The sequence below is a fragment of the Mirounga leonina genome, unplaced genomic scaffold (assembly GCF_011800145.1).
Source record: "Mirounga leonina isolate KUSES-001 unplaced genomic scaffold, KU_Mleo_1.0 Mir_53, whole genome shotgun sequence".
Lineage (NCBI taxonomy): Eukaryota > Metazoa > Chordata > Mammalia > Carnivora > Phocidae > Mirounga > Mirounga leonina.
The window spans coordinates 2,612,199-2,627,464 of NW_023270807.1; the positions used below are offsets into that span (position 1 = coordinate 2,612,199).

A 15,266-nucleotide genomic window follows, 5' to 3' on the forward strand; every position below is an offset into this window, starting at 1 on the left:
GGATCATGATCTAAGCCAAAGGCAGACGCTTAATGCCTGAGCCACCCTGGGGCCCCATATTTTTGTATAATCATGAGGTGGATAGACCTTTCAAGTCTATTATATACACAAAAGTTTCTAAGTTTCATGCATCATACACAAAACTTAAAAGAGTCTATAAAATAAAAAATGAAACACCTTACTATATGTACATCTTAAAAATTAATTCCCAGAGCTAAAACCATAAGACATTTTAAATCAACCATGTAAAAAAAAAAAAGTGACATAATCAGACAAAGAGCTAATTTCCTTAATATATAAAGAACACCTATGAATCAATAAATAAAAGGTCAACAACTGATAGAAAAATGGTCAAAGTATATGAACAGAAAAAAAAATGCCTCTTAAATATATGAAAAGATGCTTGGAACACCTGACTGGCTCAGTCAATAGAGATAGGACTCTTGAACTCGGGGTCTTGATTACAAGCCCCAAGTTGGGCATAGCATTTACCTAAAAAACAAACATGGAAAGATGCTCAATTTTACCCATAGTAAGAGAAATAAAAATTAAAACTACAATGAGATACTGTTTTGTTTTTAAGATTTTATTTATTTGACAGAGAGAGACAAAGTGAGAGAGGGAACACAAGCAGGGGGAGTGGGAGGGAGAAGCAGGCTTCCCGCTGAGCAGGGAGCCCGATGTGGGGCTCGATCCCAGGACCCTGGGATCATGACCTGAGCTGAAGGCAGACGCTTAACGCCTGAGCCACCCAGGCGCCCCGAGATACTGTTTTTTAAATCACCAAATTAACAAGTACTAACAAGTGTGATGACATTGTATTGGCAACAAGGGTGTGCAACACCAGGCACTCCCATACTGCTGGTGGGAGTGTAAGTGGTCACAGGCTCCACAGAGGGAAGATTGGCAGCACCAATGAAAATTTTTTAAAAATAATTTTGATCCATTTATAGCAGTATGGATGGAGCTACAGAGGATAATGCTAAGCGAAATAAGTCCACCAGAGAAAGACAAATACCATATGATCTCATTCGTGTGTGGAATTTAAGAAACAAAACCAACAAGCAAAGGGAAAAAAATCAGACAAACCAAGAAACGGACTCTTAGAGAATAAACTGATGGTGACCAGAGGGGAGGGGGTCAAGAGGATGGGGGGAAATAGGTGATGGGGATTAAGGAGGGCCCTTGTGATGAGCACAGAGTGATGGATGGAAGTGCTGAATCACTATATTGTGCACCCGAAACTAATATAACACTGTGTGTTAACTACCTGGAATTAAAATAAAAACTGGACATAAAACGTAATAATTTTGATCCAAAGTGGGCTCCATAGCTCAGTGTTCAGAGCAGTGGTCTTATAATAATGTTGATCCAACAAAAGTAAAGGAAATAACAAAAATGTCCAAGACTATTGGTCCCAATCTATGATCTCAATGTACTCATAGACATAAGTTGTTTAAATTCAATTTTAAAATTGCTCCTTTAATTTTTATTTATTTATTTTTTTAAAGATATTATTTATTTATTTGACAGAGAGAGAAACAGCGAGAGAGGAAAAGCAGGGGGAGTGGGAGAGGGAGAAGCAGGCTCCGCCAAGCAGGGAGCCCGATGCAGGGCTCGATCCCAGGACCCTGGGATCATGACCCGAGCCGAAGGCAGACGCTTAACGACTAGGTGCCCAGGTGCCCCGCTCCTTTAATTTTTAAGTGAATTCCTCTTATTTGGTGTTCTTAAACTTCTCTTCCATAGGGGACAGTGCAGTCTAGTGGAGAGAGCATGAGCTTCGGACGCATAAGATGGGACTTGAGGGGGTCTTAGAAATAGAACCATGGAGGGGCACCCAGCTGGCTCAGCCAGAAGAGTGTGCGACTCTTGGTCTCGGGGTCCTGAGATTCGAGCCCCACGTTGGGCATAGAGATTACTTAAAAATAAATAAATAAATAAATAGAACAGGACTCTTAAACCTCACAGTCCTCCTTCCCCTATCTCCACATCCTCCTTGGGCCCAACCCATGGTTCGCCCCACGGCAAGCTATGAATCCACCAGATCTTTATCCTGCCCAAGAGAGAGGCTCTACTTGGTGGACGGACTGTCATCCAATCTGAGGTGTCCTCATTGGATAAAGCCTTGGGCAAACCCCCTCCTGGCCACCTCTCACGGTAGCCCTTGCTGAGCTGAGGCATAGACTCTTCTAATTTCTGTGCCCAGGGGAGCAAACTGGCTTCAATGGCAAACATAGACCAGGCCACAGCGACTTTCTGTAGAAAGAACATCTTGGTCCCAGAGGCAGGTCCCCAGAGCCTCTTGGATCTGTCCAGTATGTGGCCCCCCTGGACAGGCCTCCCTGGACCCCATGCCTGGCTTACACCATCTCCTGAACGCTCCAAAGCCTCCCAGCCCACCCTCTGATTTCTCCACCAACCTCAGCTCCACATGTGGGGTTTACGTAGCCCTGGAGTTGAGGGAGGCCCCACTCTGGCCTCCTCAGTTGTAAACCCCTCTCGGACACCACAAATTACTTCCTCAGCCCTGAGACTCGCAGCTTCCGAGGCCTTTGGTCCTAGGTCTCAGGTCCTTGTATCCCCTCCTCACCCTGCCCCTCTGCACCCTTGAAGTTTTAAACCATTCCCCAGTTTCCTCCAGTAATCACCTAGGGATCCCTGAAGGCCCTCATGCTCCACCCCACGCACTTCCTGGAGCCTGAACTGGGCTGCTCAACCCCACAGCCTCCCAACCGTCCTGCCTCCGCCCTCTCTTCCTCCCCTCTGCAGACCTGGGGCCAAGGGAAGGGGCAGGCCTGGCTGGGGAGCCCCTCCCCCTTTTGGCCCTGCCTGGAGAGGGAGGATAAAGGTGCACCGGAGCAGCCTGCTTGATTCTCACTGGGGGCTGCAGCTGGAATGGGCTCCACGCGGGCAGATGGTAGCGGCCATGGTAGAGAGAGCAGCCCCGGCTCCCAGCGGCCATGCAGGTAGGGGGTCTGGGTCTCAGGGGAACCCAGGGAAGGTGGGAGAAAAGGCTTTGAGGTTCGGCCTGGCTTTTGAAAGCCCAGTGTCTAAGAATGTGGGGTGCATCAGGCCAAGGAGGGGCTTCCTTGCCCCCACCCCAATGTTGGAGGGGTCTGGAGATCACTTCCCATGCCCTCATAGTCCAGAGGAGGAGACTGAGACAAGAGAGGAGAAAAGACACACCCAGGCTGCACAGCTCCGTCAGGGCTAGCTCAGGTCTGACCGTTCCCCAGTTGCCTTCTTTCTCTTCCACTCAGCGAAGATTTCTCTGCCCAGAAACCCCAAACAGTGGGTGGGATCTGATGTCCTGGTCACCTCTGTAGCCCCAGGACTTAGCATGGAGCCGGATGTTCGTAACGTTTGAATGGAAACAGGTCAGGTTGAACATTATGCCATGAGAGAGTCATTCCTTTGGGTATGCTCACGGCTCCAGCAACCCAGGCACTAAGCCCCTTCTGCCGCCTCCCAGGCCTGGATTACCTGGGCCTTTCGGCTGCTCTGTCCCTCCCCCTTGGCCTCAGAGCTTGGCTTGAGAAATTCCCCCAGTCAGGCAGCTAGAGAACGATTGGGCTGAATGAGGACACCTGGGTCCTAGCTCTTGTTCTGAGTCCCAGGCCAGTTACTTTACTTCTCTGAGCCTCAGATTTGGAAAACAAAAAAAGACTCCTGACTTTTAAGACTTGTTTTCAGAATTAAGTGAACTAATTTGGTGTTTCCACAAGCAACGTGTGTTTCATTGGCACGTTAAGGGTGGGTGGGTGCAGGGCCCAAAACAAATAACAATAAAAACAGGTTTAAGCAATGCTGGGTTAGATGGGGCAGTCTCCTTTGCAGGGCTTATCAGAGCCGTTTGTTTGTTTAAGATTTATTTATTTATTTTAGAGTGTGTGAGAGCGTTGGGGGAGGGGCAGAGGGAGAGAATCCTCAAGCAGATGCCCCACTGAGCACGGAGCCCCACATGGGGCTCGATCCCACAACCCTGAGTTCATGACTGAGCTGAAACCAAGAGTTGGACACTTAACCCACTGAGCCACCCAGCTGCCCCTACCAGAACCTTTTATATGTTCACGTACAATAAACGATATACAGCATGACTCTAAGAAAATATAGAAGGAAGAGATACTCAAATGGATTTGATCACAAAGCCCCTAGCCCCTTTTCTTGTGGCTCATCGAAGGGGCTGAACCCCCGTGGACACGCTTGGAGAGCTCTTGTCGCTGAGCCACTCAGCTTGTGAAGGAGGTAGTTGGTGGCCCCAAATAGTCCCACTTTAAAATAAAACAATAGGGGCGCCTCTGTGGCTCAGTCGTTAAGCGTCTGCCTTCGGCTCAGGTCAGGATCCCAGGGTCCTGGGATCCAGCCCCGCATCGGGCTCCCTGCTCTGCGGGGAGCCTGCTTCTCCCTCTCCCACTCCCCCTGCTTGCATTCCCTCTCTCGCTGTGTCTCTCTCTGTCAAATAAATAAACAAAATCTTAAAAAAAAAAAAAAAAGTTTATTTAAAAAAAATAAAATAAAACAATAACTTTTTAGGAAAAAAAAATCCAAAAGAGCTTTTTAAAAGATGTGTTTAAAGAGAAGTTATATCACTAAATCAAATGCTTTTTGTCATTTCTGAATCTTTCCTCTCCAAGGCTGGCACTTGAGGCAAGATTTTGAGGGATATGTTCAAAGCCCTGAGCCCACAAGAACTTGCCCTCAGTCCTGTATCAGCTTCTCACTTTTTCCAAGCCAGGTAGTGAGAATGGTGACAAGGTTCCAGGGAGCACTGGGCTGGGGCAGGCTCTAATTCTGAGTAGAAATCTCAATCCAAGGTATTCTGGGCTGTTGGCTGTGGGTCTTGCCAGTGAACTCGCTGTGTGGGCAGCTGACCAGAAATGGCAGGTGAGCGGGGTGGCTGTGAATAAGTACATGATTCTTTTCATGTATCCAGTGGCATCTAACTACCAGAGAGATTTTACATATAATGTCATCCATCTAAAAATATATATGTATTTTATATGTGTTTGTGTGTGTATATGTATATATATATATATACACACAGGCTCTTACAGGTTTTTTTTTTAAGATTTTATTTATTTATGAGAGAGTGAGAGAGAGAATGAGAGAGAGCACAAGAGTGTGGGGTGAGGGGCAGACTCCCCGCTGAGCAGGGAGCTTGATCACCGGTCCCCGGGGGATCATGACCTAGGCCAAAGGCAGATGCTTAACCGACTGAGCCACCCAGGTGCCCCAAATACAGGCTCTTACAGTTTTACATAATTCCTTTTTTTTCCTTGAGTGCCTTTTCTATTTCACTTCCCCAGAGTTTTATCTTAACATATTTTTATTCTCAGATTCCATCTTTTACTGATGACAATATTCTATGTTCCTGCAACAAAAATATTTGTGAAACTTATGTTTTTCTGGATGTTGTTATTAGTAGTAATCAATTGATCAAAACAACTTAAATATATTACATACTTTAACAGTTAATAATTAAATAACAAAAAAATTTCTTTAGAAAATTTTCTCCTGAAGAAAAAAAACAAAAAGAAAGAAAATTTTCTCCTGAGATAGACGGGACAGTTGCTTTTTCTCTCCCCCCGCAAAAGCTCATGTGTCCATGGGATAAATATTGCTTATTGTTAGAAGAAGCCAGGGTTCAGCATCAATTTCTATTTTCAATTTTTAAGAAAGATTTATTTATTTGAGGGAGAGCGAGAGAGCACACAAGCACATTCTTTGAATTTCCTCTGAATTATGCCAAAATTTACATAGTGGTCTCTCATCAATAATTACTGTGTAATGATCTTACATTACACTCCTGGCCCTCACAATAGCTTCCATAAAAGGAGCAACCATACTACTATTACTATTATTTTATTATGTAATAACAGAACAACCCTCACTGGAATAATGATTATTACCTCTCGCACCTCCTCAAAGGCCTTCCCTGGCCACCCTGTCAAAAGTCGGTCCCCACCTTACCAGCTGTCTGTCCCTGGCTGAACCCTTCTCACGGCCTGTGCTTGTCTGGGTCGGTTGTGCCCTTCTTGCGGGGCCTGGACTGGGGGAGGCAAAACAGATAAATTGTGTGGGATTGAATCCTCTTTGTTTCAAAGTTTGATATTTTGGTCATCGTAGGTTTCTTTGGCATGAATTTTGATCTTTAAGATATTATTTCTTGTATTAGTGAGGTTTTTGGGGGGCATCCCTCGAAATTTTGTGTCTGAGTTGAATGCCTCGCTCCCCTTCCACTAGTTGTGGCCCTGATTTCTTGGTTCTCTGCTCTGTCACCTCGGCAGGAGCTCCACAGGCAGGTTCTTCATCCCGGGGTCCCACGCTGTTGTTGTAAATGAAGGAGCATGTGACCCACAATCTGGCACCTTCACTGACAAGCCCTGGGGGCCTGTCGTCCATCGTTCTCTCCCTCTGCCTGCGTCTCGGCCCGGGCCTCACCACTGGACCTTCTCTGGGGAATGGTGCTGGCCACTCTGCGGCAGACCCTCAGCTTGGGCTAGCAGTCTGTGTTCTCTTGCAACTAGAATAGGGCCTCTGTCCCCATCCCTGATGCCCTGGCCGCCTCATGTGTGGTCTCATTTGCCCTCCAGGCAAGGAAACACATGACAAGAGTGGACAACTGTCCTAGCGCCCTGGCCCAGGCCTGAACATGTAGTAGATTCTCAATAAACACCTGCCCAACCATCTTCCTCCTTCCCTTTTCCGCCTCCCACCTTCTCCCTCAAAAGCCCCTGTAGTTGTGATGATGAAGATGAAAACTGTTAATAGTTATTGAGGGCTTGCTATATATATTGTCTTTATTATTTTATTTTTTAGAAGATATTATTTTTTTGAGTGAGAGAGAGCATGAGAGCAGGGGGAGTGGCAGAGAGAGAAGCAGGCTCCCCGCTGAGCAGGGAGCCCGATGCAGGGCTCGATCCCAGGACCCTGGGATCATGACCTGAGCCAAAGGCAGACGCTTAACCTACTGAGCCACCCAGATGCCCCCATATATTGTTTTTAAATATATTATGTCATTTAAATTTGACCTCACCCCATGAAATAGGTACTAATATTATCCCCATTTTACAAATAAAGAAACTGAGGCATGGAAAAGTGGTCCAAGCTCACACAACCAAGAAGGAGTGGTATCAGGTAGAACTGGCTATGTAATCTGTGGGACCCAGTTCCAAAAAACATCAGGGCCCTTGTTCAAAAATGTAATCATTTCAGGGACCCCTGGGTGACTCAGTCGGTTAAGCGTCTGCCTTCAGCTCAGGTCATGATCCCAGAGTCCTGGGATCGAGCCCTGCATCGGGCTCCCTGCTCAGCGGGGAACCTGCTTCTCCCTCTCCCTCCGCTTCCTGCCACCCGCTCATGCTCTCTCTCAAATAAAATATTTTTTAGGGGCGCCTGGGTGGCTCAGTCGTTGAGCGTCTTGCCTTTGGCTCAGGATCGTGGTCCCAGGGTCCTGGGATCGAGCCCCGCATCGGGCTCCCTGCTCGGCGGGAAGCCTGCTTCTCCCGGAGCCACTCCCCCTGCTTGTGTTCCCTCTCTCGCTGTTTCTCTCTCTGTCAAATAAATAAAATCTTAAAAAAAAAAAAATATATATATATATATTTTTTTTAAATGTAATCCTTTTAAGAGGGCAACAGCAGGTCATTAAAGCAAGGGCAGGGCCCCTGTGTGACAACACAGATCTATGCCCCTGAGGCTGGCCCTGGTACCAGAATTTGAACCCTGAGTTCTGACTCCAGAAAGACTGTGCTTGGAGGACGGAAGAGTAATCACTGTGATTTCCTGAGCACCCACTACGTGCATCGTGCAAAATCTTTAAACAACCCCCCGCAACAATCCTGAGGTAACAATGAAGCATTGCTAACCTAATTTTAAGGGTGAGGAAACCAAGCTTTAGGGAGGTTGAGTTACCCACCCCGGGCACCCCAGAAGATCAGGATTTGAAGGCAGGACCAACTCCAGAGCCCGTGCTCTGCAATCCTACAGCCTCTCTGTCTAAGGATCACAAAGGGGCTGAGCATGACTCAATCTCTTAGGACTTCTGCCCGAGGGGCCCATCGCTGGAGGTTGAGCTACTACTTTGCTCAAGACAGGAAGGTGTCCCAAGTCTGCAGATACTTCCAGCGAGGCTTCTGCTTCCACGGAGACCAATGCAGGTAAGCACTCCTCTCCTAAAACGGGGAAGAGGGTGGGGGACACAGGAGGAATCCTCCCTCCATGCACCATGCATCTTCCCAAAGCCTCTTCTCCCCTCTCAGCTCCAAATTCTAGGCTGAGCTAGCTCCGAGCCCTGGAGGGTCTATCTGATCTCCTCACACTTCTCTTTCCCAATGCAGCTATCAGCACCCTCAGCCCCCTGGCCACCTGGAATGGGGCCGGCGCCATTCGGAGCCACATGTCACCCTGCCAAGACCCCGGCTGGGGCTGACCCGCAGGGGCTCCGAGCCCACCTACCTGCCCTCCGTGGCTGTGGGTTGGGACTGGCCCGGGGCCTGCTGGAGCATGGAGCCTGGCTTGGCGGGGTTGGCCAGCAAGGCCGAGGAGGTTGGTGGCAGTCCCTGGAATTCCCTCTCACCATCATGTAAGTCATCAGTGGCCCTTAGGGGGGACACAGGTGGGATCTGAGACCAGGGTTCCTGTGCTATCTCTGAGCAAGGTTTATATTTCTTTTATCCCTTTCCTACCTCAAGATTTCCAGCTAGAGGGACACTTGCCTCCAGCTCTGTCATTGTCTATGTTTTAGAAGCAGAGTATCATGGTGTCTGTGGAGTCAAACCACCTAGTTTCAAAAGCCGGCTCCACCACTCAGCAGCTGTGTGATCTTGGATAAGTCCCTTAACCTCTCTGGATGTCCGTGTCCTCATCTACAAAAGGACAATGATAACAGAACCTGTCTCCCAGGGTCTTGTGAAGTGCAATGAGTTCATAAATGTGATGTGCTTAGGTCACAGTACCGGGCATAGAGTAAACACTAAATGTGGTTCTTTTTTTTAATTACTGCTCTAATTCAGTGCTGTCCAACTGAAATACAAGTCACACATATAATTTTTTAACAGCTTTGTTGAGATATAATTCACAAATTCACCAAAGTATACAATCCAGTGTAACATAGTATATTTAGAGTACTATGAACATCACCACTATCTAATTTTAGAAGATCTTCATCACCCCAAAAAGAAACCCAGTAGCAGTCACATCCTCTCCGTCCCCCCCCCCCCCACTGGCACACACTAAACTACTTTCTCTCTCTGTGGATTTGCCTGTTCTGGACATTTCATATAAATGGAATCACACACCATATGGCCCTTTGTGGCTGGCTTCTTTTATTTGGCATAACGTTTTCTAGGTTCATCCATGTTGTAGCATGGATCAGGATTTCATTCCTTTTTTTTATTTTTATTTTTATTTTTATTTTTATTTTTATTTTTATTTTTAAAGATTTTATTTATTTATTTGAGACAGAGAGAATGAGAGAGAGAGCACATGAGAAGGGGGAGGGTCAGAGGGAGAAGCAGACTCCCTGCCGAGCAGGGAGCCCGATGCGGGACTCGATCCCGGGACTCCAGGATCATGACCTGAGCCAAAGGCAGTCGCTTAACCAACTGAGCCACCCAGGCGCCCTCATTCCTTTTTTTTTAAAGATTTTCTTTATTTATTCATGAGAGACAGAGAGAGAGAGAGAAGCAGAGGCAGAGGGAGAAGCAGGCTCCGTGCTGAGCAGGGAGCCTGATGCGGGACTCGATCCCAGGACCCTGGGATCGTGACCTGAGCCCAAGGCAGATGCTCAAATGACTGAGCCACCCAGGAGCCCTAGGATTTCATTCCTTTTCATGGCCAAATACTCTTCTGCTATATGAAAATACCACCTTTTGTTTTATTAATTCATCAGGTGATAGACATTTGAGTTGTTTTGCTTTTTGGCTATTATGAATAATGTTGATATAAGCATGCATGTACAAGTTTTTGTGTGGACATATGTTTTCATTTCTCTTTGGTATATACCTAGACGTAGAATTGCTGGATCATATGGTAACTCTGTGTTTAATATTTTGAGGAACTGCCAAACTCTTTTCCAAAGTGGTCCCAATTCACATATGAAATTTAAATGTTTCTAGTAGCCATGTTAAAAAGGTAAAAAGCAGGGGCAAGCGGGTGGCTCAGTCCATTAAGGGTCTGACTCTTGATATCAGCTCAGGTCTTGATCTCAGGGTCTTGAATTCAAGCCCTGCGTTGGGCTCCACGCTGGGTGTGGGTGTGGAGCCTACTATTAAAAAAAAGGGGGGGGGGCGCCTGGGTGGCTCAGTTGGTTAAGCGACTGCCTTTGGCTCAGGTCATGATGCTGGAGTTCCAGGATCGAGTCCCGCATCGGGCTCCTTGCTCAGCAGGGAGTCTGCTTCTCCCTCTGACCCTCCCCCCTCTCATGCTCTCTCTCTATCTCATTCTCTCTCAAATAAATAAATAAAATCTTAAAAAAAAAACGTAAAAAGCAACAGGTGAAGTTTAATTTTCATATTATATTTTATTTAACCCAATTTATCAAAGATTCTTTATCCAATATTATCCCAATCTGTAATCAATATAAAAAAGTTATTAATGGAACATTTTAGAGTCTTTTTGGTACTCAGTTTGGAAATACGTGCATTTTACACTTCCGGCACCTCTCAGTTCAGACTAGCTGCAGTTCAGGTGCTCACTAGCCACACGTGGCCAGTAGCTGCTGTTACCGGACCGCATGGTTCTCAGTGGTTGTACCAGAGACTTACAATTCTGCCTGGATTCTGAGCTACTTGGGGGCCGGACTTTGTGTGTGTGGAGGTAGAGCTTGCGTGAATGAGTAAATGAATGAATGAATGGATCCAGTTTCCCCCAACAGCTGCTGACGTGGAACACAGCGAGTCCCGCGAGCATCAGCCTACGTCAGACCCCGTCCAGGAGCTGGTGGCCCCACTTCAGAGCCTGGACCAGGAGGTGCAGCAGGTTGTGGGGGAGGGGCAGTGGCAGAGGATGCCAGGCTGGACCTCCGAGCCGCCCAGGCCAGCCGGAGGAGGGCTCCGTGGTCCCCGGGGCTGTATGTGCGGCGGCAGTGTGTCTGGGGGGCGGGGGGGGGGGATGGGGATGTGCCCTGACCCTGCGTGTGGCTGCAGAGGGAGCAGGACAGTCGGGACGTTGTGTGTGGCATCTGCATGGACAAGGTGTGGGACAAGCCAGAGGCTGAGCGGATCTTCGGCATCCTGCCCAACTGTAGCCACGCCCACTGCCTGGGCTGCCTGCGCACGTGGAGGAAGAGCCAGCGGACCTTCCCGCTGGACGTCATCAAGTCAGTGTCAGGAGGAGCAGGGCGGGAGGGAGGGAAACCCCTCCGAGAGGTCTGGGCTCGTGACCACTCTCCCGCCCCATCACCCCCGCAGGGCCTGTCCCCAGTGCCGGGTCCATTCCAGCTACATCATCCCCCACAAATTCTGGGTGAGCAAGGGGGCTGCGAAGGAGCAACTCATCAGGAACTTCAAGGCTCGGACCTGGTGAGCCTGGCAGCTTAGGGGAGAGGGGAAGGCGGCCCCTGCGCTACTCCGGCTCAGCCTTGGTTCCCAGCCTGGGATCCCCCAAATCCTAGAAGTTCAGAGCCATGGAGATGGCAGATGAGGATGTGAGCTCTTTCCACTGTTTTGGAAAGTGACAGAGACAGCAGCAGCAGATCAAGCCCAAGTTTCTCTGCCAGCCTGGCTCAGGGTCAATGCAGGGCAACTCTGGTTTTCTCAGCAAAATGAAAAGCCCTGCTTGGCTTTTACTTCTGATTTCTATTTCTTTTCCTTTTCCTTTTCCTTTCCCTTTTCCTTTTCCCTTTCCCTTTCCCCTTTCCCCTTTCCCTTTCCCGAAAGTAGATTGATAGGAATACATGTTGTTGCATAGATGATCTTTGAAAACATGGGGTCTCTGAGAAGGAGATCAGAAGGTCAGCCCTCGGAGCAAGGGAAAAGGTGGGTAGGTTTTTCATCTATTGGGGAGGGTGGGCCTATATCCAGATCTGGAATTAGGTACATTCCAGCTTCTTAATTCCACCTTCCCAAAGGGTTAATTATACTCAACATATGCAAAGTATATTTGGATAAAGGGTGGGATAAAAAAGGTCTTGTCTCCACCTGTGAGACATTTGACCTTGTTGAGAAGGCACCTGGATTTTGTCTGTGAACTATAATAGCTGGATCAACAAAGTGACTGAGACAAAACTCTTGGGTGAATCTCACAGAGGAGGAAGTATTTGAGCTGGGTGTTGGAAAAGAAGTAGGGGCCCCTCAGGAGGGGAGAAATGAGAGCACTCAAGGCAGAGGTAGGCCAAAGTGGGGAACTACTGGCATCTGGGGTACCAGTCGAGAACCACCAGAAGGGAGCACCCAGCCTGGGGGTGCTAGGAGACAAGGTAGCAGAAGGGCTTAATCTGTATGACAGACTTTGCCCATTATCAACTCCATGAACTAGGGCACCCTACGACCCTCATGCTGCAGAAGAAGAAACTGAGGCATGGTCTTTATGACTTCAGTGAAAAAGTGGGGTTTGAACCCAGGCATTCTGACTCCTAGTGCATCCTGGGAGGAAGGGGGTCGGGGGGGTGGATATGGACTTGAGAGGAAAAAGGGCCAGACCTGGGTGGCCAACTGACAGTGAGGTGGAGAAGGAAGATTTAAGATGATGAATATGGGACGCCTGGGTGGCTCAGTCGGTAAACCATCTGCCTTCGGCTCAGGTCTTGATCTCAGGGTCCTGGGATCGAGGCCCCACATCGGGCTCCCTGCTTAGTGGGGAGTCTGCTTCTCTCTCTCCCTCTACCCCTCCCCCCGTTCATGCTCTCTCTTGCTCTTGTGCTCTCTCTCAAATAAAATCTTTAAAAAAAAAAAAAGATGAATATCTTACTGAGCATATGTGGCCACATTATGGCACTATTACATGAGCCCAGAGAGAGAGAAGCTGATGGGGGATTTGGACAGGTTGAGTGTGGGGTTTTTGTAGGCTGTCCAGATGGAGGGGTTCCTGTCTGATGCTAGGTTTGGGTAAATAGGAGGAGGAAGAAGAGAAAGGGCCGTTTGTTTAGAGGGATTCCCAGGCCTCCAGCCTGGGGAGTCAGTGGGGTCCTGCATTCACACTGGGGCTGCAGGAAGTGGGCAGGACTCAAAGGTGTGGAGCAGAGAGTGATAATGCAGAGAAGAACCTATTAACAGGCATCTGTCCTTTCCTTTCTGCCTCTCATCCATCCTTCTCCGCAAGAAGGAAGCTGGTCCTACGTAAGCCGATCACAGGTTGCCCACAAACCTCTCCTGTATTGGTGCTTTTATTGAAACTTAGTTCAAAGACGGAAAAGAGATTCCGGGGATCACTGCTGGCCCAAATCGACCTTGTGGGACTTAGAGAAAGGCATCCCTTAAGACACTTTACTGCCATCTGCTGGAAAATAGTTGTAATAAATGTAGTAAAATCTACACTGTGATACCCTCAGTGGCTGCACAGGAGTGGTGCTTTGTGGTATGTACAACCTACCCAACCTTACATGTCAGCCTTGAGTGCTCCTTTTTTCTGGGGCAACAGGGCTTGAAAGCAACAGTCTTTTCTCCTTCTGTCCTCTCATAGCCAGATCCGATGCCGATTCTTCATGCAAGGGAATGGCCGCTGCCCCTTCAAGTCTGATTGTATTTATCTGCACCAGCAACCGGATAAAGCCCTGACCTCTGATCCTCCCTGGACTGAGAGTATGCAGCTGACCTCTGGGAGTGAGGTGGTAACAGCAGGAATATGGGACAGGGAGGCTGCTGGCCATGTTTACAATAAATGTCTTCGATAAATGTAAAAGCCATACACGATGTTCATAATGATAATGGTGCCTGCTCAGATGGGGCATCTTTGTGTTATGTACAACCTGCCCAACCTTATGTGTCAGCCTTGATTCTCTTGTTCCTGGGGCAATAGGGTTGAAGTTGATGGGTTTTCACTGATTTCTTTCTCTACTCCCAGGTGCTGGGCCCAGCAGGGTTCCTAGGGGGCACCGAGCAGGAAGACGAAGTGTTCTTCATGGACTGTGCCTTGGCCATGGCCTTCTGGGGTTCGGAACTCTTGCTGGATCCCGATAATTCTTACCTCGGCCTTCTGTAACCAGGATCAACATGTGGGGGATGGGGCTGAGGGGTAAGGGTTGCTAGGTGATAAGTCTTTTCCCTTTTGGGGCTTGGTAGGGGCTGAAGTAGCAAGCCCTCCACGCCCAAGGAGCGCAGCACTGACACAACTGGGGATCAAGGGAAGAGGAAGGGAAAGGGTTCACTCTCTTGCCAGGGACTTGGATTTTAACTTTGTTCTTTTGTAGGATTCTGAAATAAAACCAATAAAATGCATCTAAGCCATCATTGCTGGTATCTAAAGAATGTCTGCTCGTAGCCCAGATGCCCTCCCCCTGAACCACGGGTTGTTTCTGCAATCATTCTGTTGCAATGTCACCCGTCACTTGACCTCTGTGAAACTTCACTTTATGCTCCTAAGAGTTTGAGAGTAGAAAGGGCAAATAACATCTTAGTATTAGGAAAATAGTAATGACATCATGGATCCCATGAAAGGCTCTCCAGGATCCCCCAGGGTTCTTGAACCACCCTTAGAACTTTCCTCCCTGCTCTCCTTCCCATTGGCTAGAATGCCCACCTTAGTGGGCATGAGCCAGAGCCACCATCTCAGAGTAAAGCTGAGAGTTGAGGACTGGCAAGGCACTGAAGTTTATTTAGCATTCCTGACCCTACCCACTACTTGCCAGGGCCTGTCTCTCCCCTCTCCCCCAACAGCTGGTCATTTGAAGACCAAAGACATCTTCTATGAAGTTAGAACAGTTAACCTGAGATAGAGGTGTTGGCAAAAAACTTCTTTCCTGCTATTTAAGCCTTTGCAAAGCAGTCACTAGCTAAGAAATACTCCTTAGTCTTTACCAACACCTCACTTAAAATTATTTTGGGAAAAAACATGGCTCCAGTGGAAATCAGATCCAGCTCAAAATATTCCTACGGCTTACCATACTGTTCAGGGGCACCTGGCTAGCTCAGTCGGCAGAGCATGCAACTCTTGATCTCAGGGTCATGAGCTCAAGCCCCACATTGGGTGTAGAGATTACTTAAAAACAAACAAGATATTCCTATGGCTTACCATACAAAGTGAAAAACCAAAGTCCTCTTTATGACCTCAAGGCCTCACAAGATCTAGCCCAGTTACCTCTCTGATCTCTTCTCTGATTACTCTCCAGC

At 48.0% G+C, this 15,266-nt stretch overlaps 1 protein-coding gene across 2 annotated transcripts; it reads left to right on the top strand.

Annotated features, from left to right (window-relative positions):
* Positions 1 to 11,166: 11,166 nt before the first annotated feature.
* On the top strand, positions 11,167 to 14,622 carry LOC118000995 (probable E3 ubiquitin-protein ligase makorin-1). 2 transcript variants are annotated; one of them, XM_034990920.1, is made up of 4 exons: positions 11,167 to 11,320; positions 11,412 to 11,522; positions 13,621 to 13,765; positions 14,002 to 14,622. In XM_034990920.1, the coding sequence occupies exons 1-4, from the start codon at positions 11,187 to 11,189 to the stop codon at positions 14,137 to 14,139; spliced, it is 528 nt and encodes a 175-aa protein (XP_034846811.1). In that variant the 5' UTR covers positions 11,167 to 11,186; the 3' UTR covers positions 14,140 to 14,622. The 2 variants fall into 2 exon arrangements, with proteins under 2 accessions (XP_034846811.1, XP_034846812.1); XM_034990921.1 differs by having other exon boundaries at positions 13,621 to 13,739.
* The last annotated feature ends 644 nt before the right edge of the window (positions 14,623 to 15,266 follow it).

What these genes read in the sequence shown, in the direction of transcription:
- LOC118000995 (XM_034990920.1), top strand. Translation starts at nt 11,187, where the DNA reads ATGGACAAGGTGTGGGACAAGCCAGAGGCTGAGCGGATCTTCGGCATC. An exon ending in TTCCCGCTGGACGTCATCAA is followed by an intron (nt 11,321 to 11,411) that starts GTCAGTGTCAGG and finishes TCACCCCCGCAG; the next exon opens with GGCCTGTCCCCAGTGCCGGG. An exon ending in AGCTGACCTCTGGGAGTGAG is followed by an intron (nt 13,766 to 14,001) that starts GTGGTAACAGCA and finishes CTCTACTCCCAG; the next exon opens with GTGCTGGGCCCAGCAGGGTT.